A 27,739-nucleotide genomic window follows, 5' to 3' on the forward strand; every position below is an offset into this window, starting at 1 on the left:
CATGCTTCCTCCTTCAGTATCTCACTGCCTCTGCCTTCAGAAGGTACAAATCATTCTTGTTTCTGCTGTTCCCTTTCCCCCAGGGCATATATTTATAGGAGCCAGACTTGCTTGTAAAAAGGTGGAGAGGGAAAACTCCTTTTACAAAGTGCTGCACCTCACACTGGACCAGGGCTCTGTCTTCTCTTACCAACTGTTTCTGAATCAAACAGATGGTCCAAAAGGAGAATATGCAGCAGATCTTGAGGGACAACATAAACAGCAGATACTCTCTACACATTCATTTAAATTCTAGCTCTGTAATGGAAGTCCGAGTTGTTTTACAGAGTGACACTTCCCTTGCCCAGTCAGTAGTTACCCCTCTTAGTATCTGGCTGCCCGTTTCTAGGTCAATAAAGAAAAAACATTATCAGATGAACATTAACTGCTTCTCTACAGCTTTACCAAAAGCTTTCCTAACACTCTTCTCCTAGTGAAATCTAAGGTGTAAAATCCCGCATGGCAGGCCAGGGGTTTCTGGTGCCACCACAAAGATGCCCCAGAGCCTGGTTTCACCTTGCAGCTCTGCCAGTCTGCCCAGGCACGGGCAGGACCTTCCCTGGGGTGACGCTGTCACTTCACCAGGCAGCACGTCCCCTTTTTTGGATGCAAGAAGTGGTTACTGGCAGCTCAGGAGTCCTGGGAACAGGTTTCCTTCTCCCTAGTTCCCTGCCACCAAGAGCAGGCCTGGCGACCCATCCCACCCCCACGTCTTTAAAGGTTTCAGTGGGTATGTTATTCACCTCATGCCTCAGATATTTTCGCAACAGGGAGCCTCCCTGGTCTGTGATACGGCACTGAATTACAAACCCCAAGCTGCTCTATTTGCACAGCCGAAGACAAACTCTGGAAATCACATCTTCGAGCCAAAACCCACAAGATTTTTGCTGTTATGATGGCAGAGCAGTTTTCTAAAGTCAGTTATAACATGACAAGTCAGTCATCAGCAACAGCAGCCTGACAAAATACTGCAATTTACAGCTCTGCTAGTTCAGGGGAACTATTATTTTTGTAAAGATTGACTGATGTTTTCTGAATTGTGCTAGAATATGAGGTTTTCTTTCCCAAAGCAGCATGGGGTGGAGATAGGAGAGAGAAGGGTTTCTTTTAAGCAACAGAGAGACTAGTATTTGGTAAGTCAACAGATCATGTGTTTAACTTTTGATTTATTAAACTATTGTACCTGCATGACCTGGTGTAAGGGCAGGCTGTAGTTCTTCAGGCATTGTGGTTGTCAAGTTTGCTTGGCCAGACAACAGCCATGAAGTTGTCTTATCGCGAACACTCTTGTGTTTGTATTTCCATGTTTAAGTGGACTGCTACGTACAGCACAGAGATGGAAAAGAGACTGCTGACTTCTGTTTAAAGGACAGATACACGTGTAGTGCACAATACTGCTGAAACCAGAGGAGATAGATGGAGGCAGAAGTTTCCTGGCTTGTAATTCACTGATACATGCTGACGGGGCTGAGCACTAAAATCCTTCTTCACAAATACATTTTGCTCCCAAGTCTAGTTTTTAGCTACCAGCTCATAGGAAGGTTTAGATAAGTCAGACATGACCTTTCTCTCCCCCCAAAAAACACATATAAACCCTTCCCTTTCAAATGAAAAAGCAAGCTTCTGGCAAATAGGATCACGTCAGTATGGCATTTCTAATATGAGAGACAAGGCTAAGAGCTTGGCATAGATAAATCTCTCTGAAACCTGAACATATGTTTCGAATGGATGAGCCATCACACAAAATTCCAGATCACTTCCTTTTCAGTGAAGTAACACTGCTGCTGTCCATCTTAGCTATCCCTGCTGTTGGAGCAGCTACTTGCCTTGTAAATCAGGTTATCTGAGAGGAACAGGGAGTACCAATTTTATTTTGACAGATGAGTACTAGCTGTTTAAAGGACTTGACACTAAACATGCACCCAAACACCAGAGGATGGTATTTCCTAGGCACTTTTCAGGAATTTAATACATAGCAATGGTACAGCACCACAAGCTTTGCTGCAGTAAAAAGAGGGTTTCTGAAACTGAGTTCTCAAGTTTGAACTTCCAAAGAGGAAGGGTCTACGGGAAGGTGACCTGAATCACATTTACCCAGTATACACCACAATCTTTTAAATGAGGAAAAATACACAAAAACCTGAAAAGCTCCTCTTCAAGTAAATCAAACCTTTTGGTTTGGGACTGATGAAATCTGGTGTCTGTGGGCAGAAACCCTGGTGCAGGCTCTTGGTGACTTGGAATGGCACCTGCTGCCCCAGTTTGCAACGCCAATCTGCTTATAACACCTGTCAATCCCACAGATCAGTGGCCACCCAGAGTCTCCCTGAGAGAAGGAAAAGAGGAAGGGGAGAAAAGGAGAAAGCAAGGAGTTATCACCTGCCAGCAGTATCAGCAGCATTCACGTGCAGGAAGCCAGGCGAGGGCATGGCTTTGGGTCCTGGTTGTGTGCAGCACAGCATCCCTGCCCCATCGCTTACCTGCTGTGCCAAAGGCTGCCCTCACAGGTCTCCCACAGATGTTGGTCTCTTCAATGTTTTGTCTCCTGTAGTTCACACAGGCCTTGTGGGAGAGGAGAGAGATCTCTCCTTGTTGGAGTTTGGCAGCCAGTTCTTCTTCTGGGAAATGCAACAGTCAGGGAGGCTGCAGATGTAGGAATCACAGCCCTGTCACTGCTCCTGTTAGTCATTCAACGCACTTTTGAGGTCAGACCCCAGCCTGGGATTACTTCCCTTTGCATATATGTTATCCAATATTACACAAAACAGTATTCCATATGCTTCAAGAGAAGGAGTCTCCAGACAGCTGTATGGAGCCACTTTGGCTTTTGCAGTCAGCACAGCTTGGAGAAGAGCTTTCTGAAGCTGAGAGGCATGCAGCTGGCAGGGGGAACCAAGACCATCAGCCAGGAGCAGAAATAGGGTGGCAGTCACCAGCAGGAAGTGTGTGTGATATATTAAGCCCTATAGTCCTCATACCTCTCCCTTGTCTCTCGCAGGGGTCACCAAAAGACCCAAGAAGGGTTGGGGCAAGACCCTAAGAGAGAGCAAAGGCAGCACACCAGGGACAACAGCCTCTTGCTGGGCACAGATGAGCACTCGCTAACTTTCTGACAGTATCTCCAAGTCAGTCATCACCCCAGCAGCTTTCTCAGATTAACCTCCAGACAGCTGGTAGGGTGCTTCCTTGCTGCTATCTGTGCCGGACTTCAGCTGAGGGCTGGTGAGACGGGACACAGACAAGCTCTGCACCAGCTGCGTTCAGGCACACATACCCCGTGTGTCTTGGCAGAGGGGTCCATGGCTGTTTTGAATGAGGAGGTGGTACAGCTCTCTTCAATTTGAAGTTGAGGGGAGAAGCTTCTCCTCCCCAGCCACCAAGCTGTTCCAAGGAGACAAGCACCAGGAGGTATCTGACCACCCTGCTGGGCAGTGGGGGTGACAGGGGCCAGTGGCCCCAGGCACTGAAGCACCATAAGAGTGATCTCATCTCCCTTGAGTTTGTTTCCTCTCACTTATCCACCTTGGCTTTGTCTTTCCAAATGTGGCAGCTTTCTGACGGAAAGGCCAGCCTGGCTTCTATCTGGAAAGTATTTCACATGCTACAGGTGACATTTGGGGGTGGTTGGGGGCAAGGTCTCTCCTGGCAATGCTCCCAGTCTGAGTTGTCACTGCCTTCAATAGGTCGTAGATGCTCTTTTATGTCAGAGTAACCCGTACTTGCTGCCAGCTCCCATCTCTCCCCATCCCACTGTTAAGCACCTTGCGGCAGTGCTTCCTTCCTCCCGCTGCTGGTGAGCAGAGCTTTTGCTGAAGGACTACCTGTGTTGGAAAGCAAATTCCCATCAACACCAGGTACAGCTTCCTTGCTCTTACTTCTGTTCAGACCCCTGTTTTTCTTGCCTCTTAACTCACTGCTTCATTCCCCTTCCCCCCTTCCTCCAAATAACCCATAACAAGACTGCAAAACAGATGAGACAGAGCTTTAATGATGTACATGTTCCCTCGCTGTATGCCCAAGAGCACTGTTTTAATGAATCAAATCTGGCTTTCTCCTAATACTACTGTGAGGCCACAGCATAGTCAAACTGAACATCTTTTGAAGGTTGGTTGTAAGAAGATGAGAGAAGAGACTCTCCAAAGAGGCACAGAGCCATGGAGTTGGGGGAGGACACTTCCCCGAGGCTAGTTTGCCCCAGGTTACCTCAATGCTTGAGTGCAGAAGCCTCCCGTCATCAGTGCACATAGTTAAGCAGTTCTTGGAAGGACTGTGGCATTTTCTTTGTGGATAATATTAGCAGGAGATGGCAATATCCATATGCTTATATAGCCTCCCTGTTTACATGCTTTGTTCTTGTGCATCAGCTCTCTTTAGATCACCTTTTCCCATTGCTTATCATTTGTCTTCAGTTCTTCCCCTTTCCTTCCCAAGTCCTGCCCCATGCTGTACAAAAACTGGAAGGAGTAATTTCTCTCAGCTCTATCCAAGCACTGCACTTTATTGTATAAAATCTAAATTATATACTGCAGCAAATTATTTGTCTAACAAAAACATTCTGTGGTTTAGACAAAGGGTATAGGCAACCTAGAAGCTTTTTCTCCTAATTCCAACCCCTGCTATCCCAGACATATTACTTTGCTACTAGCAGAGGTGCAGATCATACTAGTGCTGTGCATACCGATTTTTATGGAGAAAAAATAACAACAGCTCCCTTGGGATGTGCATGCTTATTTTTGGCTCATTAACTTTAACAGTCATAGTACAGCTGTGACAGGTTGGGAAGACAGGTGGAATAGATGATCTTTGCTATTCTCTAGATCATGTCTAGCCTACGCTTATACCTTAAAGTCACAGGTGAGCCTGCTTGGAGGAGCCTGGTTCAAAGCCTGTTGAAGAGAGCAGAATTCTTCCTAATCCTCATGCTCTGTCTTCACGGGATGATAGGAAGCAAGCCTGACCAAAGGCTTGCACTATTCATTTCACTCTTAGCATCCCTTAGTGCGTAAAACAGACAAATTCCCTTCCATCCCCCCTCCCCAGACGCATACTGAACACTGTGCCCTGTGTCAAAGTCTTACTATAATCATTAACCCCAGCACAGCTGAATACAATGGGGCTCCAAGCAGTATCTGGCTTGATGGGTTTCTGCAGCTCCAGGAGTGCCAAACCATTTCTGGAAGGAAACCTACTAAAGTTATGGTGTGCATGGCTTTCACAAGCATGGGGTTGTCATCCTTCATATTTGGAAACAAGTATTTTATCCCCAGAACTATTCTGTCTGTCTGAGCACTGGGCAAGGAAGAAGGAAAACAAATACATTTTCAGCCTAAAAACCACTAGTTCAGACAACGGGAAGAGTCCAAAGTTCACTTCTAACATTTGCTGCCAAGCAAAACTCATGCTTCAAGACTTAAAACCTTACATCACAGGGACACTTTTGGGAATCCCGGTTGAAGTACCAGTGCTTTTTGTGCCGTGCTGACAGAAAACTATGATATCCACCCCCAGAGGTTTGCTGCTGTTACGATTAACACAGGGAGTCCAGAGGTCAGTCAGTCACTCACCTTCTCAGGAACCAGACCCCAGCATGGATGGAGCTTACATTGAAGCTACAGGTCTGGTCTGTGTAACTAGGTTTGACAAACCATTCAAGACCTATGCCACCACCATGGGAGTCTACACACAACGAAGATGAAGATTCGACAGTAGCATGTTGTACCTCAGCCTAATTGAGGCCAGTAAGTACATAATGGGAGGCCGGAGACATAATACAGGCATCAGCAGTTTTTTGGGAAGCAGAGGACCAGCTCTCCCAGGACTGCATGCACACATTATTTACCAGGTACACATGAAAGCCTGCACTCCATCTCTACTGCTACCACTGCTAGCAGCACAGAAAGCTACAATGTGAGGTTTAAGCTGCTGGAGGGCAGCTCTGAATGTGTGTAGACATGTAGGAAACAATAAACTGATCCTTATTTGCCAGGACAGACAAGATGGTTTAGAAATTGTCCTGGCTGGAGGCCTGCAAGCCCTCAGCATTCTGGGGTGAGAAGACATTGCCTACCTGGGGTTGCAGGGTGCAGCTGTCAGGACCCATTTTTCATCAGTTAGAAAGCCTCAACGGAAGTGTGACTCACATACTACAGGCTGGCCAGCCAGGATCGGGACATGAGGGCTGACCAACCACTTTCATCCATCCTGGGCTTCCCACATGGAGATTCTCTATGTGTTGCAGACACCAGCACAGGTTATGGATCCACCACTGGAATTCTGTATTTCTCTGAAATTGTTTTGTCACAGCTGGGTGGACTAATATGCTCCCAACACCAAACAAGCACCAGACTTGTTCTGGACAGCCGTGTCCACCAAAGGTTCCACGATAGCCCACTGTCAGGATTGGAGCATCTGTATTGGAGAGACTTGGGAACACTTTACTCTAATTTTCTCTTCAAAATAACAGAAGTTTCCCATAGATACTATACCAAAAAATAAAGACCACAATTAATACCAGCTGAGGAAGGACCTGAACTTCATTGTTCCAGATGTGTAAAGGCTGGCAACATGTCCTGGCTAAGCAGGTCTCCACAGATTTTTCAGAAAGTCACATTCTGCAGGTGAGAAGCATTTTCTGATCCTTTTTTTAGTCAAAACTGATATTTATGAAGTGTTTCCATTACAGTAAGTCTCCATTTTCCAGAATTAGTTCACTAAAGTGTTCCCAGCCATCTCCAGTAATAGCAAATTGAACAGCGTGTAAGTAACCTGTATCCCACCACAAGCAGCTTTCACTGATCACAAGGGGTGTTAACATGAGAAAGGAAAGAAATGAAACCAGAAGCGAACAGTATTTACTTTCCTCAGAAATTAGTGATACAGAGGATGAGTCTAGGGAGGAAAAAAAGATTTAACAGAAATTAAGTCCATTAAAAGCTTGTCATTGGTAGAGCTAGTTCAGAGAAACTGATCAATAATTTTAAGGGATGAGGTACAACACATCACCTATTTCCCCGTTTTGGTTGCACTCTGGATGGCACCATGGGAACTAACCTTTTTATAACAGGCTCCCTTTATCCCTTTTGTGTGCCTCAGGAAAAGGCATGGCCCTTCAGTAAGAGCAGCCAAGCTTTCAAGCAAAACTTAGCACAGATGGATTAAACTGTTTGGTATTCTCCATCCTGTTTATGGTGTCAGGTTCCAGACAGTGGTTATTAATTAATCAGAGGTCAGTTACATGCTGAGACCAGTTGTTCCTCCCAATGAGCATCTGTTTTAAGTAACAACAAGCCAACCCAAAAATTAGTTTAAATAAACAGTCATTCTTCAGGCACGTTTCTGGTTTTGGCTTGGTGACAGTGAAAACTGCAGAGACACAAGGACGACCACCTAGTGTGAAGTGCCTGGGGTGAGCACCGAATTAACTTGCTGCAGTTTTGGGTGCATCAGAGCATGGAAGAATATCTTGAAATTATCTCTGACAACAGCTTTAGGGGAAGCGCGTTCAGCAAATAAACATCGCGAATGTCCTTGTCTGTAACTTTCAATGCTATTTTAACAACAGGATTGCTTTGTGGCATAGGCAGGGGAAGACCCAAAGCCTTACTTACATGAGCTGCTGCCTTCCAGTTCACCTTGTGTTGGCTGCTGATACAACTCTTCAAGAAGGATTTTGAAGCCTCTGTATCCCACAGATTCATTGGTTTTAAAAGGCAGGGTCAGGAAGCTGCTGCTGAAGAACGTGCTAAAAGACATTTTCTGGCCACATAAGGTTGCTGGTGAGGGGAAGAAGAAAATACTGCAGTTGTAGTCATTGCCAAGCAGTCTGAGACATAGCCCCTACACTTTTTTCCAGGGATAGACTTTTTAATCCAAGTTTTTGGTACTCAGAGTGGATGCCAGAATTTCTCTGAGGTCTTTCAGGAGGTACATCTCTAGTGGCCTATGCAGTATCATTCCATATCCAGGCTGAAGAGGTGATGCCTAGTGCAACGGCCAAATTATTCTTATACTCTATATGAGTGCACCTCTCATACTTTATTGGGGTTACTTCAATAACCAGTTCTCTACTTGTCTACGTACATGGACGAGAAAGGGGGGAGACAGTGGGAGAATAAGTAATGCACAAAGCCATTCCTGGGTACAGAAACATTCGCTAAGACCCTGATGTCTATATGGCCCAAGGCAGCTTTAGTACTCACGGCAGCATCTGCTCAAACTATTTCAGACCCAGAGTGAGACAAGTACCAAGATACAAAGGGTTAAGGAAAAAAAGGTTTTAAAAGAAGGATTGATGCAAGTATTCTCTCGGATACAGCCATGATGCTGGAAGTCAAGTGCTGATGAGCCCAGACCACTTCTACCAAAGAAACCCTGGGTGACAAGAGCTGCTCCCAATGGCTCTCAGGAAGCTTGCTGTCTCTTGGCCTTGCCTTGCAGGCACTAATCAGATGGTGTTGTCCTCCTGCTTGCCTCCCACACCCCACAATGGAAGGGAATTTGGTCACCCTCATTCAATAAAAGAGGTCAGAAAAGTAAGACAGTGAATGAACATGTAGTTCAGCCTCCCAGAGGCCTTGAAGAGAGATGTGGTCCACCATAAACACTCAGATGATCCCAAATGCAAACCCTTGCATCCTCAGTTACAAAATCTTTAAGCATGGCCTTCAGCTTATTTCCTGAACTAGAATAAATTGTCCCAGTGCAGTTCAGCATTTGAGGGTAAATGCCAGGGAGATGTGATTTCAGTGGCTCCAACTGGAATTAGATCAAAGCCTGGGCACTCTTAAAAGAGAAAACAATCATATCACAAAGAAAAACCTGTTACTGCATCAATTTGTTTAAGCAGGCCTATTAATATTGAAGAAAGAAGAGAACTTAGCTTTGTGGTTTAAGTTCTGTTGGTTGGAATGAACATTTGCATGACTTCAAAGCACAAGTTCTACATGCTGTTTACAGAGAACTTTTCAACCAGGAAAAGGCCTATAGACTTGGGGAACAACTTGAACTCTGAAGAATGATCTAAAGGTCGGGCATTGAGACCCTGCATACAGGATCACTTGGAGTAACCTTTCTTAATGGGCCAAATTCAAACTTAAAAATCCATTGACTGCTCCTAAAATATTTACATAGATATTTCTTTCACCTTGCATTTATAGTTGCCACAAAGCTGATCAAAATGCAGAATACCAGGTTGTAGGCATATTAACACTTTAATTACATGTTTTTCTGGAATGCTTTGCATTGTTTTCAGGAATTCTGTAAATAAAATGCTACATAGCCAATGTCTATCTAATATCACCCCTCAGTTTACCAGGGTGAAAAGGCAGCAGTGCTGACAACACACTTCCTGGGGTCATGAGAGAGAAGAGACCGAGCCTGCTGGAAACACAAATGGTGTAGGAGCTTCATGAGGCTTTTAAACTTCCACCTTGAGGGTCTCTGTGGCTGAACAGCTGGGAACATGCTTCAGGCAGGCTGGTCAACATGACTTAAGTTCAAGTCCTCACACAAAAAGCAGAGGGAGGTTCGAGGATCTTGCATCCAACATATTTGACATTGTTGGAATTTGCTAGGGTTTGGGTTTGTTGGTAGAGTGTTGTTTTATTTTCCCCTCCAAGTACCTATTCATTTCTCCAAGCATACATAGCAGCTCTGGCAGCAGGAACCAAAAGTAAATACGGCAAAATAGGGATGTGGTGAATGAAGAAAGTACATTTAGTAGTGACGTGGATAATGCTGCTGGTGACAGTCTCGTACCCAAATGCTCACACTTAACTATGACAGAGGTTAACTCCCAAGCCATAAATACAGAATGTGCATAAAAGGAGGTGGGGTACTTAATTTTTTTTTTTTTTTTTAAATTAGGTTTTTTACTCCTTTCCTCTCACCAGTTTTGTGGAAAGTTAAAACCAGTCTTATCTTTGTCAGCAGCCTTCATATTTCCAGGTTCCAGACCTGAAAGGAAAGCACGGCCTTACCTGAGGCACACATACACAGAGGAGGTTACAGGGCTATTCTGGGGAGGAGAGCCTGAGCCAAGAGGAATTTAGAGACAGTCTGTGGGTGAATGGAAAAGAACACCTCCTGGTTTTCAGAGCTAGGGCTTCAAGTGCAACTTAGAAATGTGCGCATACATGAAAAAGAGACAGATCTCTGTTGATGATGCTATAAAGTCTGAATCTGAATTTTAATATGAAAAATTTAATTGCTACGATTTACTTCTGAAGCCCAACATACTTGCCTGACACATAGAGAAGCAGATGTGCTCTTTCACCCAGCAGTGATGAGCACAGGTAAGACAAGAGAAAGGGGGATGGGAGAAGGAGATTAGAAGTAGTTCAAGTCGCTAGAAATGCAAAATGGTTTGCTGCCACGAAAACAGAGGAGTCAGACTGGATGCATCTCTCCAGCTCCAAGTTTCTTTGATCTGAGGCATCAAAGTATTAATCTGCTTAATGGTGCCAGGGCAGTTCTATTCACAGAGAAAACTGTGCATCCGTGTCACCAGCTGTACCCCAGCGTGGGAAGCAAGAAAGCAAGAGAGGTTTCCTTTGGTTTTTAAACTTGAAGCCCAATTAACTGTGTAGCTCCCTGGGTGTGTGGTAGAGACGAGGTTTGGGGGAGAGCAGTGGTAACGGCAGCAGCCCACAGCAGTATTGCCTACTGGGTGAAGAAGCAGAAAAGAGATGGTAGAAATAATAACAGATAGACCATGGAGACAGGAGATTCTAGTTTTGCTCAGCAGAATAGAAAGGGGCATATTGTTCAGCCTGGAGAAGACTAAGAGGAGATTAAGAGGCACTAACTTAGCAACAGCTAAATTAGTATCACTTTTTTAAAAGTTTATAGTGGGCAATGAGCACAGTAACTGGATCACTACTTATGCATTTAATCATCAGCACTCAAGATCACTAACAGATCTCTTAATAACCATTTATTTTCAGAACAGATAGTTTTGTGTTTGGGTTGGGTTTTGTTTTGTTTGCTTGCTTGTTTTATATAACAGCCATACTTTAGGCTCTACTTCTTTATCCCCACCCCAAAATCATAATAGACTTACCAGATGCTGTTTCCTGAGTAGTGTAAGTCGAGAGAGAACCTTTCATGGCTATTTCAGCCCTGGAAAGGAAGGTCACTGTCACCACTGAACCTCAAGATTTTATGGGATAGATGGAAGCATCACCGCAGAAGTTGCCTGGGAAGTAGACCAGGGTAGGAGATGAGCCTTCCACTTTCCCCTCTCTTTCTTGAGGGCTGTAGGGCACAGTCTTTCAAAATGCAATGTCAGAAAAGATCTCCCTTTCTAAAAGCCTCTTAACACAAAATCCTGATGTCATTCAGCTTTGAATTGATACTTTAGACCACAGACATGGCCAGAAGATAGCTCGCTATACTTGTAACCAGAATGGGGACCTTCTTCAAACAGACATATAGTTAAAGACACCCACTATAACCACTGTAAATCTCTAGCAGCAAGTCCCCACTGCCTGGACTACCCTGATCATAAGAAACTCCATCTCTGACAGGCAGCCCCCACCTCAGGCTCCTTTGTGCAAGACACTATGCAATGCCCACAAGACTGTGGGACATTCATATTCCCTGGGGAATAAGTTACTTTGAGAGTCTCACATAACTAAGACATGGATACAAGGTCCTTCAATGCCACAAGTGTTCTAGTAGTTTAAGTTTCCAGTCTATGCTTTCCCCTTCACACACAGAACATACTTGCGTGGTTTAATTTCCCCAGCAATATCCTACCGAACCAAGCCAATGCTTGATAGTCAGGGTGGGGAGGATCATAGCCACATAAAATGTCCTGAGTTGGAAGGGACTCACAAGGATCATTGAGTCCAGCTCCTGTCCCTGCATAGGACACCCCAGAATTCACACCATGTGTCTGAGGGCTTGTCCAGTCTCTCCTTGAACACCGTCAGGCTTGGGGCTGTGACACCTCCCTGGGGAGCCTGTTCCAGTGCTCCACCACCCTCTGGGGGAAGATCCTTTTCCTCATGACCAGCCTAAACCTCCCCTGGCACATCTTCCTGCCATTCCCTTGGGTTCTGTCCTTGGTCACCAGCGAGAAGAGCTCAGCGCCTGCCCCTCCTCCTCCCCTTGTGAGGAAGCTGTAGCCCCATGAGGTCTCCCCTCAGTCTCCTCTTCTCCAGGCTGAACAAACCCAGTGACTTTAGCTGCTCCTCATACGGCTTTCCCTCCAAACCCTTCACCAGCTTTGTGGCCCTCCTCTGGACACTTTCCAGTAGCTTTACATCCTTTTTATACTGTAGATACCTCCCCTTGCTCAGCAGGTTGGTAGGAAAAGCTTCCCTTCCCTTGGTCCCATCATTTTGACCTTCTGCCTTGTCTTTGGCACATGCTGCAGACACACACAGCAAGGTGTCACACTGCAAGTTTGAGCCTGGGAAAGAAGGACCCAGACAGACTCATGTTTTTTCCGAGGCACAGCCATGCCATTATTAGGACCTCACATCCAATACATGCAGTTGGAACAGTATTTCTAGGAAGGGAAAGCTGGCTGAAGTAGCTCGAAGTATTATCAGAAAGCCTTTCTGGAGCATGGAAGTGTGCCACGTAAAACTCTCTGTCTGTCTGCAAAAGAAACTTAGTTCAGCTCCTCTGTTTCTCTCACCCCAGCATTAAGGTGAGCTCTTTCTCACCTATCAACTCTTCGGTTAGTCGAAATCCTTCATACACCCTCAATTTGCCATGAAAATTAGACAGATTTCTTTCAGGCCAGAAGTCCAGGACTTCAAGCCGAATAATGGATTTTAATGGGGCTATAATTCTCCAGTGGCAGCTGCAGCACAAAGCAAAGAACAAAGTCACAATGCCAGCATATTTTACAATTGGCTCTTATTTCCTAGGGATAGCTATCAAAATGTGAGCAAAGGCAAAAGGGATTCTAATGCCCATTAAAAAGAGGAAAAAAAATCAAAGATGGGATACTGGTCCAAATCTATTTCAGTCATATTATTCATGACTTCTGAAGTTAAGCCTTCAAACAGTTTAGAAGTCTATGCTATTGCCGTGTGAATGGAAAGTTATCTCTTACTCTAACTAAGCATGATAAAGGAGGAAGAAAAGGAAAGAGATGAAAGTGCCAGAAGATTTTTAGTGACATAGTTTATCATCGCCATTGTTAACCCCTCAGTTACACCATATTCAGGCCTCTGACATGCTTTATGATGAGGGCTTTGCCCAGAGATGTCAGATTTGTCTACTGTTTGCTGGAAAGAAAGTACTGGTGCCCCCGAACTTTCCTAGCTCTCTTTGGGGAACTTGCCCAATTTTCTAAAATGCTCTGCAGTACCATCTATGGATTCATTGAATACCACATCGCAGATGTTTGCAGATTTTCATGTGAGTTTCAAAAGCCAGAACAACTCGGGTGCTCACCTGGCAGCCTTTGCACATCTCATGGGGTATCCTGGTGACTGGATGTTAGCTTTCCAATTTGTAAGGATGACATCTGTGCATCGTGACAACTCTGAGCTCATCTCCTTGGGATTTTTTAAGGCACTGCCAAGTTTTTGTCCTAGGAAGAATAAGAATGTAGAGCATAAAATTCAGCTTTAATATTAACTTCTATACGGTCTTTCAGCGGGTACTAGGACAGTTCCTAGATAACATATGACTCCCATTGAAAAGCATGTATCATGAGTGAGAGCCAATTTGGAGTGCAAGAACCTTGAAATGCTCATTTTAAAAGTTCATCTGGAAAAAGATGTGTTCAATTAGAGGGCAAACCGATTAGGAAAGCTACTACATTCTTATTCTACCAGGCTAGACATCGTTCATCATAATCCTACAAAACTCAAATTCACTTTAGGCTTGTTTCAAGCTTCAGAATTTACATAACAGCCAGCTTTATCCAGGCCACAGCTTAGGAAAGTTCTATTTTCACTTATGTTTGGAGAACTTCTGTATGGAACATCTCCAGAAAGCCCATAAAAGCATCTTGAAAACTAGTACATTCTTGAAGCTTGGGTCAAGCAGGTGATTTTAGAGAGAAGTTGTTGTACGGCTTGACTGTACCATGGACCCTGAGCACCAGGTATTCAACACTGAAAGCAGCAGGGCCGGTGGAGTGGAGCAGCACCTTCACCACAGGTCTGGGGCTCTGGTGGACCATAGGAGGCTGCAGAGTGCTGCATAGCACAGCTAGAAGCAAATTCAAGCACACCACCACCACTATAAAAATGCCATTTCGGAAATGTAGGCAAAAGTCACACAATTTAGTCTGTGGAAAGGCAGAAAAGCAGGGAACTACTCACATGTGAGATATATTCGATGCTGGTAATGTAGCTGCTCTGCAGTCACCTCTCGATGAGGCAGTGGACAGCACTTGTCTCGCAAGAAGTGCCCTACTGCTGGCCAGCAAGGATGGGTTCAGTTCATTGCATAGTATCAACTGCTCAAAGTCTGCCTATGAGGCTAGGCATTTTGTTTGTTTTATCTGTCCTGAAAAATTGCTAGACTAACTTAAAGGTTCTTTCTTGGACTTAAATTGGAAATGGGATGGGATGGGAAATTTTTGCCATTACTCGATCTCCACTGATAGGTACTTTCAGTTGTTAAGCATGCTAAATTGTTTTCAGGTTACTTTCTAGCTGTCTGAGTTTTCCAGCCTCTTTCTCCCTTGTCACATGATCATCCTAAAGTTCTAGCTCATACTGACATTAAAGCCCCAATCTATGTTTTAGGTTCTTCAATAAAAGTAATTTTGTTGAGAGACAGGCATCCACTGGCTTCTGTTGCTCATGGTTTCTACAGCAGGAGAAGGAAAAAAAAGAAAGAAAACAGGCTGTTTCAGTATGTTAGCAAACAAATAGACATAGGAATCTAGTTTAATATACCCAACCTTGAAAAACTGCTGGCCATTACAAATGCTATTACATAGCAAGTCTGTGTGCTGGAGAACGCTCCAGAGAGCTATCAGACTCCTTTCAGGGAAAAGTTTGACTGATGACCCCATTTCTGATGGTGCTTTCCTCTGTCTTGGATATAAATAGTTGTGATAGTTAAACTGTTATTCTCAGCTGTAATACACATACTTTTAGAATTTTTTGGTGTGCTTTTATAAATAAGTTCTTGGGGGAAGATAGCTGTGGAGTTCTCTAAGAGCTCCTTAGTACATCCTCTGTCTTTCTCCTCTCCTATCCTTTCACTCCTAACTCAGAGTTAACTGGCATGCTAAACTTTAGATTTGGTGGTGGGTTTTTGTTTGTTTACTTGTTTTTGTTGTTTGTTTTTTTCTTAATGAAAAAAAAAAATCCTGTCATGTTCCATTACCCTAAAGGTCTTCATCTGGAAGCATTACTATGGCATTTGCCAGTACAGGAGGTCATAAGGCACTTATATAGGCAATTGTCCATAAGGATTTTCCCAATTACCACAGCTTATTTCTTAGTGTATTGAGAGGGCTGTTCTCCTACCGAGTCAATGCAACACACTGACGCAGGGATTACGATCTTCAGCCAAGTTTACGGCCTGGCCTCTAAATCTTAACTGAAGGTTGCCACACATCGGAGCCATGCATCTGGTGCTGGAAACCCTTTCTGAAGCTGGCCCAAGTGAAAGTGAGACGTTTCTAATACTGAGTGTCCTCAGCTAGACCATTTGTTGCTACCTAGCACTTATCTTCCTTGCTGGCTCTCTTCATAAATCCCAAGAAACTCCTCTTGGCAGTTCAGTGATGATGTTATTGACAGATGCTTTACTATAATATTTGCCATGCCCTTCAGAGTATCCAAGAGCTCTCTGTGCTTCCCACATATGTTGATGAGGAAGGAATGGAGATAAACCCCCGGGACTCTTCTAACTCCACTCCTGATGCACATTCTGTGGATAAATGTGCACTTGAGTGATAAAAGCATTAAGAAAAGACAGCAAGAGCTTTCTACAAAAACTGCCAGTTCTGCCTGTGATTGAAGATAGTCTAGCAGGTCGACAAAGTGTAAAATGATTTTCCAATATCTAGGGTCTTTTTCATTGTTGTTGTGGTGGGGTTTTTGTTTGGTTGGTTTTTGTTTGGTTGGTTTTGTTTGTTTGTTTTTGAAGCCTGTTTTTCCCCTTCCCCAGTATTACTGGACATGCTGGAAGTCTGAATATCCTGATTTCACTGGCAAGAGCACAGCTACAGCAGGTCCACTGGAAAGGTCAAAATGAATGGATCTGATAAAAAGCTTAACCCTACATAGGGTGTATATATATATATATCTATATATATATCTATATCTCTTTAAAACCCATTCCCATCAGTTGGATCATTTCTTAGGGTCCAGCATGCAGGCTGGTACAAGCCTGCAGGAGTTCTCAATGTGCATGACCCACAAGGCAGTCCCGTCACCTTTGCCTTGGAGAGCCATGCAGCAGGCACAAGCCAGGCAGCAAGAAGGAGTGAGCTGCCAGGCCTTAGAGGAAAGCAGACCTGCTTGCAAATTTGCTCTGAGCTGTGCTTTGAATTAATGCCTGAAAAACAGATAAACAAATACCAGGCTGGTCAAGTACCCGATCTAACATGCCTGCCAACCTCAAATGCTCACTCATTACTGAGGAAGAAATGCAATTTTTTTTTTTTTTAATTGATCTGGTGACCAGCCCTTGACAAGAGTTCTGAAATATTTTGCTTTTGTCTATGCACTTTCTGGTTCTCCAGAAACACAGGAGGAGAGCAGGCTTAGCCTGTAGCTGTATGCACACACAGGGCAGTCAGATTCGACACTTGCTAAATAAGAGGCCAAATCAACAGGGAAATATTTGGAAGCATCTGAGTGATTATAACAGAGCAGGAGGAGAGAAAACAAGATCACTAATGAGAACTGCATGTCCCTTTAGTACCAACCATAATAGGGTTGTTTGCCTCCCAGGGCAGCAATTTTTAAAGATGTACCCTCTGTAGAGCAGCTTAAATTCTGTTTAAATGTGCTTCCACCCACACCAACATTTATGAGCTTTCTGCTCAGATTGGATGCTGACACCACACCGTGTCTCTGCCTACCTGCATGGGATGCTGAAAGCACAAAGGGGGAAAGCTGAGCCCTTCAGCTGGGTAGAAATCTTCCAAATCCAGAAGGGGGACGAGGAACATTTGCCTCCTGGGAAGGTGCAGTGGTGTGAATGGCATTGCACAGCAGCAGCAACCATCCGAGGGCACACGCAGGGAAGCATGATGAGGCTTACCCCACCGTGGAGGAGAGCTTGGCCAAGCTGAGTTATGCGTAAAGTACCCTTCCTCCAGGAGAACTATCTTTAAAATAAATAAAATTTTAAAAAGCAAAAACCAACCCAAAAAACTAAAACCTCTTCAACCAGTTTAGGTTTTTAAAAAAGCACAATGAGTTAATCGCACAGCTTTGCACAAAGACAAGGCAAGGGTCCTGCAGGTACTCAGCACTGCTGGAGGATGGGGACCCTGTGCTGGCATGAGGGGACAACAGGGAAGGGCAGTGCAGGTGTGGGTAGAATGGTCTGGAAGGGGGTAAAGCCCAGCAGGCTGAGCCAGAAGAGCTTGTCTCTAGGTTCATTTTAAAAACCATTTAGTGCATTCAGGATGATACCCCAGTTCAGGTCATTACAGCACCATGCACTTGCCATGACTTGGAGCTCACCCAGCGATGAGTGGCTTGGCTGAGACAAGCCCTCTCCAGCGCAGGCAAGAGCCTCACGTGCGTTTCCAGCCCCTACAAACCATCCCCAGAGCTGCTGTGTTAATGAAGCCCTCACAGTCGCTGGCTGTGCTGCACTTGCCTGAGGACAAAAAGCATCCCCACCTCCTGTTGCTTATGGCTTCAGGGGACCTATTTTTATCTCAGTAGTGTGATGTCTTGGAGCACCAGCAAGGATGCCAGTGGGAAGAGGAGGAAAGCACACGCTACATGCCAACAGCCCAGCTGCAGCACAAGTCTGCAAGCAGAGCCGGTGGCACATCCCCTCCTGAGCAGGTTGCTTGTTAAAGCTGTGAGCAACAGCATTCTGCAATTAGTTGCCAGAGCGAGTGTCACCAGTAACTCAGGGGTACTTCAGCCTTTTCATCAGTCTTCCTCCAATACTGTCACAATATTAGACGTGGAGAAACATTTGAATGTTTAATAGGCAGGAGGAGGCACAACAGCAGGACAGGGGTGTTTGCTGTGCTTTAAAAACAGCAGCAAGCTGACAGAGCGCCTCACCCAAAATCACAGCTCTGGTTATGCCAAGTACATGTGTAACAGATTAAGTAGCTGTCCCTGCCCTGGGAAACTCAGCCTAAAACATGGACGACTGAAAACAAAACAAAAAACCAACAACAACAGAAAACCACATACACAAAGAAGACCAAATACCTCATTCCAAGAATAGTAAAGGAGAGATAGAGCAGATGAAGCAATATTCCCACGTGCACCCAAACCTGCAGCATCAATATTAACGGACCCCTGGCTTCCCCACAGGAGGAGCCCATTGCTTCTCGCTACAACAGTCTTTCTTCTCTCGGGTCTGCTCACTAGCCTCCCTCCCTCTCCCCGTGTACATGCACACATGCTCTTCCCAGGACAAAATCCAGAGAGCCGTGTCCACTTACATCAAGATGCTAGGAGATTCAAACTTCTTACTAGGTTCTACCTACAGCTGCTTCTGAACTGAACAAGCTCCACCACCTCCTGCAAACCAAGCGCTGCAGCCTCTGGCACACGTCAGCTCCACACAGTTCTGCAGTCACCCTGCGTGCACATCTCCCCCAACAGCTTTGTGGGCAGCTTCTCTGGCTGCTCCTGTGCCGAGGTCTCCAGTTCACTTCCCTGCAGCATGCTCTGTTTAGCATCTGAGCAGAGGCACAGAGTGTTTGGAGACAGTTCAATGTTATACAAAACTCAAAAACAATCAGCACAGCCAAGCGCTTCCCTCTATAAGAAGGCAATCATATGAAAGACAGATAAAGGAGTCAATGGTCAGTATCTGGCTCAAGGAGCCCTCAGGGCTCTGAACCTTTTGTATGGTGCCATATGTAAAAGCTGTATGCAATTCTACAGCCTCCACCTCTGAGAAAGATTTATAGCTACAGAGCTGAGCAATTCCCTGCATAAACTGCCTGACCTACAGTAAATCCATGAAAGCCATTACAGCCTTCAGAGAACCAGAGGTCGGCAGCCAGTTGTGTCAGATCCAAGGGTATGGAAGATCTCCAGCCAGCTCTCAGCTTATCTGTGGGGATGGCCTGGCTACCATACAAGTGATGACTTGTTCTGTTAACTGGTTGTAGTTTAGAAGAAAGTTCTCCCTTAGTCAGCACCTGTACTAACATTTCTCTTAGGTCAATGTGGGACTATGAATGGTGCCACAAGGGAGAAAGACTGGCAGCTGCAGCACAAAGCAGTAGAGTCCAAGTGCTCATCTGGCCCAAGAGCGAAGGATTATCCACAACGTGCTCTTTTCTTTAATATATACTTTAATTTCCTGCTTATAACTGCAGCACACTTTATTCGGGACACAGGGAAAAAAAAAGATTCCTCCTAGCAGAAGTCCTCCATTTTCTGCTGGCAGCAATAGGATAAAATATAGGATGTGCAGAAACATGAAAACTCCGTCCAAGATTAGCTCTTTCCTCTTTCTTAGGAAATGCTGTAGTACAATCACAGCTATTCACTGAACAATTACATACTTGGCTGTACATGTGCACATGCAGGGAAGGAGGAGGGATAAAGCTCTGGAAGACAAAGGTTTTACATCAGCAGCTTCTCAGTGCAACTACTTTGAGCCAAAGTGAAATATTTCTCTAGAATTAGAATCAGTTTATTTAACATGGAAAAGGAGACTTGAAGCTACCTGTTGGCTCTTTGAAATCTCTCAAATCCCATCAGATTAAACGAGCTGATGCAGTGGATTTCTCCATTTGCCAATGAAACTATAAAGCCAAAATCACCTTGACCTGAGTAGCCTTAGCAGGAAAGGAACTTCTGGGAAAGAAGAAGAGAGAGAACTGGTGCAGGGAAGCAGTATGGCAATGCTAGGTTCACATGGAGCACCTCAAACAGGTTTGCTCCCCTCATTTCTCTGCGTGAGAAAACCCCTAGTTTAAGAAAAGGGGCCTCTTCTTTTTGTAAGATACCATCACTTTCATGCAATCAGTCGTTATGCACTAGCATATGCTACCCTTTCTCTAGCATTTCTCTGGCAAAATTTATCCTGCAGACTTCTGAATGTGGTGCTAATTGTATCTAGATACACATGGACACACAACTTCAGTTTACAACATCATCCCAAGCTGTTCTGCCCGAAAGCTTGGGGCTGGTAGGCATTTTCAGAAGCAGCCACTTTTTACTGAGAAAAGTACCTGCCCAAAGGTTATATTCTATTTGAGAACCAGAAGTGTTAAATACAAGACTTATGCTTCTGAAACTCCCAGTCCAATTTATAGTAAGCTTTGTTTAGGGTGAAGGCATGAGGAAGAAGAGGAAGCAGAGACTTTCTGCAGGAAATCACCTGGATTCTTAGTTCTTCCCCTTATGTTACCTCAAAAAGTTTGCCAGAAAAAACCTCAATGCATTTGGGATATTTTATACAAAGGGGTTATATTCAGGACTCATCTCGCTTAAAGAAAACTCACCTTTTATCATCAGTCTTCTCCAGTCCAGGAAAATCTTCACCCTTGAATAGACCACTGGTTTCTTCGTGCTGGCCCAGCTGACAGTGCTGTAAAGAGTAAACAGTTCATTTTCCTTGCTGCAAACCAAAAGGCCACCAGGACCCCCCCAGAAACCAAAAGATAAAGGACTCACAGTTATCTCATTTGGCCCCCGCACTGCTGCAGCTAAGAGGAGAGCTGTCACAGGTCAGATTTGCCCAAGAAAAATCCTCCGTGCAAGAACAGGGCTGCTGCTGTTGCAACTCAGCCCTAGCCTGCAATGAAGAGACTGATTTAAAGCCTTGCTTATCAGCATGGAGTGAGGACTGAGAACAGGCTGCAGACAGGGAATGATTGAATAGTGCTCTTTAGTCTTGCACATAATTTCTGAGTCTGCCATAATATTGTGATATTAAGCAGAACCTACATTCTAACTTGACCGTGCCTCAGTCAGAATTATTTACTCAGTTGTTCTTACTCACTTGTCTCATGACTTCAAGGAAGTTAGTTCTTGAACAGTGCTCTGAATACAAGAGTTTTACAAAACCAATAGAAGTCTTCATAATTTATCTTGACAAAAGAGTACTATGAAAGGATTTCCAAGATACAATGGGAGGTGTCTTCACTAGAGTAAGAGGTGGGACTCGAGAAGTGCAAGGGAAGAGCAACCTCTCCTCCACAGGTCCCATTAAAATTACAGTCCAGAGAAATATGACTAATCTCTGTGGTTCCATTTCCAAGTAATACTGCACATCACCTCTATCTCCCATACAGATCGACTCCATGTACTGCTCTTACAAGTACTGTCCTCTCCAGAGACAGCAAGTTGTTGGAGCTTTTAACTGTCACTTGCTATGTACTGCTCTGCCCTCTGTCCTTCCCAGTCTCTTCCCTCAGATAGTCCACCAAGATCCATATGTAGATACCTTCAACAGTGCTCACCTTTAGTTTTACCTCACCTGACAGCAGTCCTGGCCTCCCACAGAAACAAAGCCAGCACAGAACATCCTGGCTGTGATCCTGCCAGGGTGAATGAAGTAGTAATTTCTCTCACAGATTTCATCCTCAAGTACAGGTACTTGTCTGCTGCAACTGCCTAGCTGGGCTCCCATCTGCTTGGGAAATAAATTCAAGGTTAGGTCTGGGCACAAGAGTAAAAGATGAGATGAGAGTGTCTGTTCTGCTCATAATAGGCAAACAGGCAAAATCAGAAGAGCCGCCGCCTTTGATGATCCACCATTTAGACACAGTGAAGAGGAAGACAACGTATTTGTGCTGTTGGGCAGACACACTGGCCTCAGTAGTGTTGTACTCTAGAGGAGTGTCTCAGTGCACCAGGGCAATGTCAGAGTTATAGCTCAGCATGGAGGCTGAGGGGAGACCTTATGGCTCTCTACAACTACCTGAAAGGAGGTTGTAGTGAGGTGGGTGTCAGTCTCTTATCTGAAGTATCAAGTGATAGGATGAGAGGAAATGGCCTCAGGTTACACCAGGGGAGGTTTAGATTGGACACTTGGAAAAATTTCTTCACAGAAAGGGTTGCCAGGCATTGGGACAGGCTGCCCAGGGAAATGGTGGAGTCACCATCCCTGGAGGTGTTTAAGAGACACATAGATGAAGTTCTTAGGGACAATGGTTTAGTGCCGGTGTTAGGTTAATGGTTGGACTCAATGATCTTGAGGGTCTTTTCCAAACAAAATGATTCTATGATTCCATGAAGTGGAGATGCATCATGGTGGTTTTCACCTATGACCAGGGCAGAGAAGGAACAAGCAGCCCTCTAAAGTGCATCCTGAAAGCATAACTTGTAAAGGAAGAGGGTAAAAATCCCACAAGCAATGACCAAGCTCAAAATAAGTCATAAAAAGAAACAAACAAGGTGCAAGAACTTTGAAGACAAATCCCCCACTTCTCCATTTTTCAGTTGAGAAGATTGCTAGGATGAATTATGTAGACCTCCTGAGCTGAGAGTGAAGGCTCACTGCTTGATTGTGCAAACACAAGCCACTAAACTTTTGTAGAAGACTATTGTGAGTCATTTGTGCTTCTTTTCCACATGTTATTTCTCCTCCCTCCTCATTAGGAAGAAAGAATCAGCAGGCTTTTTATAGACAGATATATTGCTCAGCACCAAGAGAGTAAGATGCTGTGGACACTCAGTCATCTCTGTTAGATTTTAAGACTTTTTACTGCTAGTAGTAAGAACCAGATATAAAACACACTTCTATAAACTGCAAGTTAGCTGAATGAGACCAGAGTCACTAGATTTCCTTTCTCATTCCTCAACCTGTGCTGTGTATCTGTCACTTTGCCTTGCTGTCAACACTGTTTTATCTGTGCATATAGATGTATTTTGAGAAATGTGTAGGGGCAAATACACCCAAGTCAAAATTTTTAATGGCATTGCATGGTTCTTACCTGTTCTGTTGACTCTCCCAGGGCTCTATCATGTTCTTCCGCTGTCACAGTCCAGTGCAAGGGTTTATTGGATCTGTATAATTAAAGCAAACATATTGGAGCTACTTACAGTCAGCCATACAGCTTCCTTATTCAGCAGTCATACATACCTTCTGGTTCTTCTTTAATTAGCCAGTTATTCCCAGCACTGCTGAACAAGATCTGCTCACCATGACAAATATGTTGCATCAGTTCTGGTTTTGCTACAGCTCTGATAGTAGATAGTCCAATTAACTTTAATGGATCTCCTACAAGCAAGACCAAACTGCTGCCTTGTCTAAAATCAGTGATTGTGGATGAAGGGCAGAAGGAAGGTTTTGTAGAGGACATGAAGGTGTGAATGTAATTTATAGCTCTCCAGCTGTTTGCACCCTTTCCTGGAAGAGCAGGGGGAGTGCACAGCATGGGGAGAAGAGCTGAGGTGGCCTTGGGATGCTTTGGTCACACTCACAGCTGCACACAGTGTGTGGCTTTCAGCAGCTACATAGGCTTGATGACAGGCTCATAGCACTGGTAATCTCCAAGGAGCTTCAGGGCAGCATGCCATGGTCAACAGTGAGGACAGGCCTTCTCAGTCCCACTAACATGCTTGAACAGCCACTGGAAAGTAAATGGGGGAAGGCCACAGGTGTCTGCAAGAGAGCACTTCAGAGAGCAAATGAAGCTCAGGCAGTGAAAGCAGGTCTCTCCCATCCTCTACCCCGTGTCCCCACTCCCAATAGGAAGTGCATGCAGCCAGAACAGAGAGGACGTACCATGCATACGGAGAATGAGAGATGGGATACTTGCCTATCACTTTTCATTCATGCAAGAAGTGCACAGAGGGACTTGAGGTCAGAAATTATCTGCCTCACTCTATAATCCTCTTATATGTCAGAAGAAAGCTCCTCAGCCCAGATCAGCTGAGCAGAATTTGATTTCTTTACCTAAGGGGACGTCTTTCAGAGACAACATCAGTGTGGTAGTTAATCCTGAATCTTCTCTTCCTGCCTCCATTGCAAGAGAGGAAATAAGAGTTAGCTCTGACTTGGGTCAATAGCTCTGGCTTGTCCCCTCAAAAGAAGTCCCCACTCTGGAAGGGAAAATTTATTCATCCTTGACGCGAGGGATCTATGGACTGCACGACACGACCAATGTGATCATCATGAGCCGACTTATTGCTGGTTACACTGAAGTATTTATCCATTCTTTACACAATTACGTGCTACATCTATGTTACAACTTAAACAATGATTGTCTATTACACAGAGAAAGAAGAGCATTGATCAGTTATTATCTATCATACGAAAGCACAATCTTATCCATTTGGCAAAAGCAAGCGATAATGGTCTTATCCATTTGGCAGGAGCAAATGGTTCAGGATGCGACTTGCAGCTACACAGAGCTGGGTGCTTTCTTCTCTGCACCTGCATCTGGGAGTTATTCTTCTCCTCCTGCTGTTTCTACGTGCCTGGCTTACAATACACAATGACTATCTTTGAAACACTGGGTTGTTCACATTCAGATGACCAAAGTCCTGTAAAAACTCATCAACAATTCCCCCTTTTTGTTTTTGAACAACCCAGGCTGAGTTCACCATATTCATAACTGACTTGCATATTATTTGTAGGGTACATGGTACCATAATCAAGAGTACAAATATCACTAAGAGCACAATACCTATCGACTTGATCAAATCTTATAACCATCCTCCGATGCCCCAATTTTGAAAGAGTGAATCTAACCAACTGTTGCCAACAGTAATCTTATGTAAATTATCTCGCAGATCTTGTAATTTTTTGTGAATGGACTCGGAGTGGTCAGATAAGTTCATACAACACATTCCCTCAAAGTCTTCACACCCATGCCCCTGAGCAAGTAATAAAAAATCAATTGCGGCCCTATTTTATCAACATCAATGACCAATTCATCTAACATTTCAGATGTAAGATTAAATTGCTTCTCTCCCCAAAAGAGGTTTCAGGGAATTGGGCATATATAAAAATGAATGCCATTTATGAATGCCTACTTGTTTATTCAATTTGTATTTCAAAGGTTCACAAAATATGCTTTTTCACTTTGGCCAGTGGCTCCCTTTACCTACTACGTAATTGTTACTTATTGGCAATATACCAAAAATTCCACTTGTTTTCGTTTTTTTCCCTAGCTTTATTATAACTAGTGGATCCACCAGGTTCCCCAGGTTCCTGTCAGTCCTTTTCAAAACTTGCTACTGTCCGATTCTCTCTCTGCCTACTTCCTCTGTACCTTCCCCGACATTCATTTTCCCAATGTACTTTGATCTCTCTCTAAAGGCTTTCAAACCCTTCCAACCTCTTTAGTTCCCTACTCTTATCCTTTCCACAATCTTCCTCTTCCCTAAATACTCTCCAAGCTTCATCTAACAACGTTTCCAAATTTCTACTTTCTGTTGCTCTCAGTTTCTGTAACTTCATCTGCTGCCTGACTTGACCAATATGAATTCAGCTGAAGCCGTTTATTACTTGTTACAATACTCCTTAAGTATCTTTTTGCTCTGTCCACACACTTACAGGCTAATAGCTACTGTTCATGCGCCGCAAACTAACAAGGGATTGGATCTTAACAGTTAGCACGAGCTCTAACATTCTGCATTACTTCACTGCAAAATTACTGATTTGCTGACTCTTGATTTCTTCACTGGACACACTTTCTCTTGCTCTCGCTCAAGGCTGCTCGAAATCACATAAGGCATGTAGGCTGTTTTGCTCTTGTTCACATAGGCCTCACAGGCCTGTTCAGTTCAGTTCCATATAATGTCCATTCTTTTCAAGAAAATCCCTCAAATCTCCCACAATTCCCCCTTTTTGTTTTTGCGCAAACCAAACATTCGCAAAGGCTTTGGATACCATGCATTCGAGCAATTTTATCAAACGAGGCACAATTAACAATATAGCAACTATCACAAACATTATTAAAATTAGATTTCTCAGCCATCCTGTAATTCCCACAAACACCCGTATGTGCAGATTAAGGCCTGAAAACCAAGTTTTTGGGTCTAATCTCTTTATGCTATTAGATAAAGTTAACCATTATATCTTACAGTGCTAATCCTTACAAATTATGCAATTGTATTTCAGGGCTCTGGTGGTGTTTTACTTGATTTCGCTCATAAACACTATAATTCAGTTTCAATGGTATTACATCTATTTAGCACTCTGATAACATAAAATACAGGCTCAGATATCAGTTAAGGAGATTATTTGAATACAATAATGTAAGAATAATGAGGATCCACAACGTGCATGTAGTCACTCACAAGAAACAAAACTAGAGGCCTCTCACTTCAGGGTACTCACAATAAACAATCACTCGCCTAAATTAGGCAAGGGCTCATTCAAGGATATAGCAAATAACCATTCACCCAAATGAGGAGGTGAGGCTCTCTCAATCCCAGGAAGTCTCTTTAGACGGTGTTCCTGTCTAAGGAAAGGACTCTAGTTTACAGACCCGCAGCTCCGAGAAGACAACTCAAAGAACGTCTTCGGCAGGAACCCCGTTTTCTAGTCTAGTCAGATGTGGCTGTGGGCATTGCAACATAGTCCAGAAGCTTTGCAGATGCTCTGGGCACATCTTTTGTTGAGGACCCTGTCAATTGACTGAGGGTCCCACCCCTTCTGTCCCACCAGCTGGTAGAGGTGAAGTCACTCTGCCCCAAGACAGGAGAGGATGTGACCAACAGCACCTTGGTACCACCCTAAGTGTGTATCTGGGGACAGGTAATAAAAAGCCATCAATGGCCCCATTGAAGGCTCTAAATCTCAGGGGAATATGCAACTGCCACACAATCCACCCTGCGACCACAGTCATGATCTGACAGGCTACTTTGGAGTGGTGGTGCAGTCATCTCTTGCCTCCAAAGTCAAAAGGGGGCATTCTGTTGGTGAGTTTGAATGTCCATTGTGGATCATCATACCCTATGTGCCATTTTCCTGTTATAAATTATCATTACAAATCAACTTACAATAAAATAGAATAATACAAATTATAACAATTACAGTTATTAACAAATATTGGAGAAGGCTGGTTAGTCATCCTGATAAGGAAAACAAATGCATTGAAAGTTTTTTCACCAGTTAATCCCTGATCCAAATAATTTAAATCTGTATCATTCTGATATGCTAGTGCCTCTAATTTACAGGGGCCCAGTACAAACTCAAAACAACTTCTATGGTTATTTTAGATAGCTTGCACATTAAGACCCGGCATGGAAACAAAATCCAAATTACTCTGAACCACTCCTCCATTCCCTATCACTGATAAAACAAGTGAAACTTCCCTGACAAACGATTGTTAATTAATTTCTTACAAATACATACAGGAGGGATCTCAACAAAATACTGTTGCATTTGATTAAGTTTAATCCAATCCTTGTTTTCCAGCAATTGACCTTCTGATCCATGCACCACCTACCCAGTGCGTGTCATTGTTACTGCACTGTTGCAAAAGATAATACCCGAATAGGCTAAGAAGGTGTTAATTGGAGTGAGGGGCCTGCTGCTGCCATCATAGTACTTGCATTTTGTTGTAACTGCCCCATGGTAACATCATCGGCCTCTTCCTTTGGTCTCCTCTGTTTCTTTGTTGCTTTCTGCTGCAGGGACAGAG

At 44.1% G+C, this 27,739-nt stretch overlaps 1 protein-coding gene across 1 annotated transcript in view; it reads right to left on the reverse strand.

Moving 5' to 3' along the window:
* Nucleotides 1-2,203: 2,203 nt before the first annotated feature.
* The window catches only part of OVCH1 (ovochymase 1), a 44,964-nt gene continuing 19,428 nt past the window's right edge, over nucleotides 2,204-27,739 (reverse strand). Inside the window, 27 exon segments of the mRNA XM_065633955.1 lie at nucleotides 2,204-2,365; nucleotides 2,524-2,658; nucleotides 3,761-3,829; nucleotides 5,149-5,249; nucleotides 5,252-5,328; nucleotides 6,107-6,170; nucleotides 6,173-6,264; nucleotides 7,332-7,401; nucleotides 7,647-7,811; nucleotides 8,601-8,770; nucleotides 8,772-8,820; nucleotides 9,949-9,993; nucleotides 11,099-11,233; nucleotides 12,714-12,853; nucleotides 13,453-13,591; nucleotides 14,092-14,217; nucleotides 15,686-15,799; nucleotides 15,802-15,897; nucleotides 17,057-17,068; nucleotides 20,639-20,754; nucleotides 21,611-21,739; nucleotides 21,741-21,782; nucleotides 21,884-21,958; nucleotides 21,960-22,038; nucleotides 23,059-23,147; nucleotides 23,565-23,745; nucleotides 24,040-24,139. Coding sequence (XP_065490027.1) covers nucleotides 2,204-2,365; nucleotides 2,524-2,658; nucleotides 3,761-3,829; nucleotides 5,149-5,249; nucleotides 5,252-5,328; nucleotides 6,107-6,170; nucleotides 6,173-6,264; nucleotides 7,332-7,401; nucleotides 7,647-7,811; nucleotides 8,601-8,770; nucleotides 8,772-8,820; nucleotides 9,949-9,993; nucleotides 11,099-11,233; nucleotides 12,714-12,853; nucleotides 13,453-13,591; nucleotides 14,092-14,217; nucleotides 15,686-15,799; nucleotides 15,802-15,897; nucleotides 17,057-17,068; nucleotides 20,639-20,754; nucleotides 21,611-21,739; nucleotides 21,741-21,782; nucleotides 21,884-21,958; nucleotides 21,960-22,038; nucleotides 23,059-23,147; nucleotides 23,565-23,745; nucleotides 24,040-24,139 — 2,772 coding nt within the window.

This window comes from Caloenas nicobarica, chromosome 1, assembly GCF_036013445.1.
Source record: "Caloenas nicobarica isolate bCalNic1 chromosome 1, bCalNic1.hap1, whole genome shotgun sequence".
Classification (NCBI taxonomy): domain Eukaryota; kingdom Metazoa; phylum Chordata; class Aves; order Columbiformes; family Columbidae; genus Caloenas; species Caloenas nicobarica.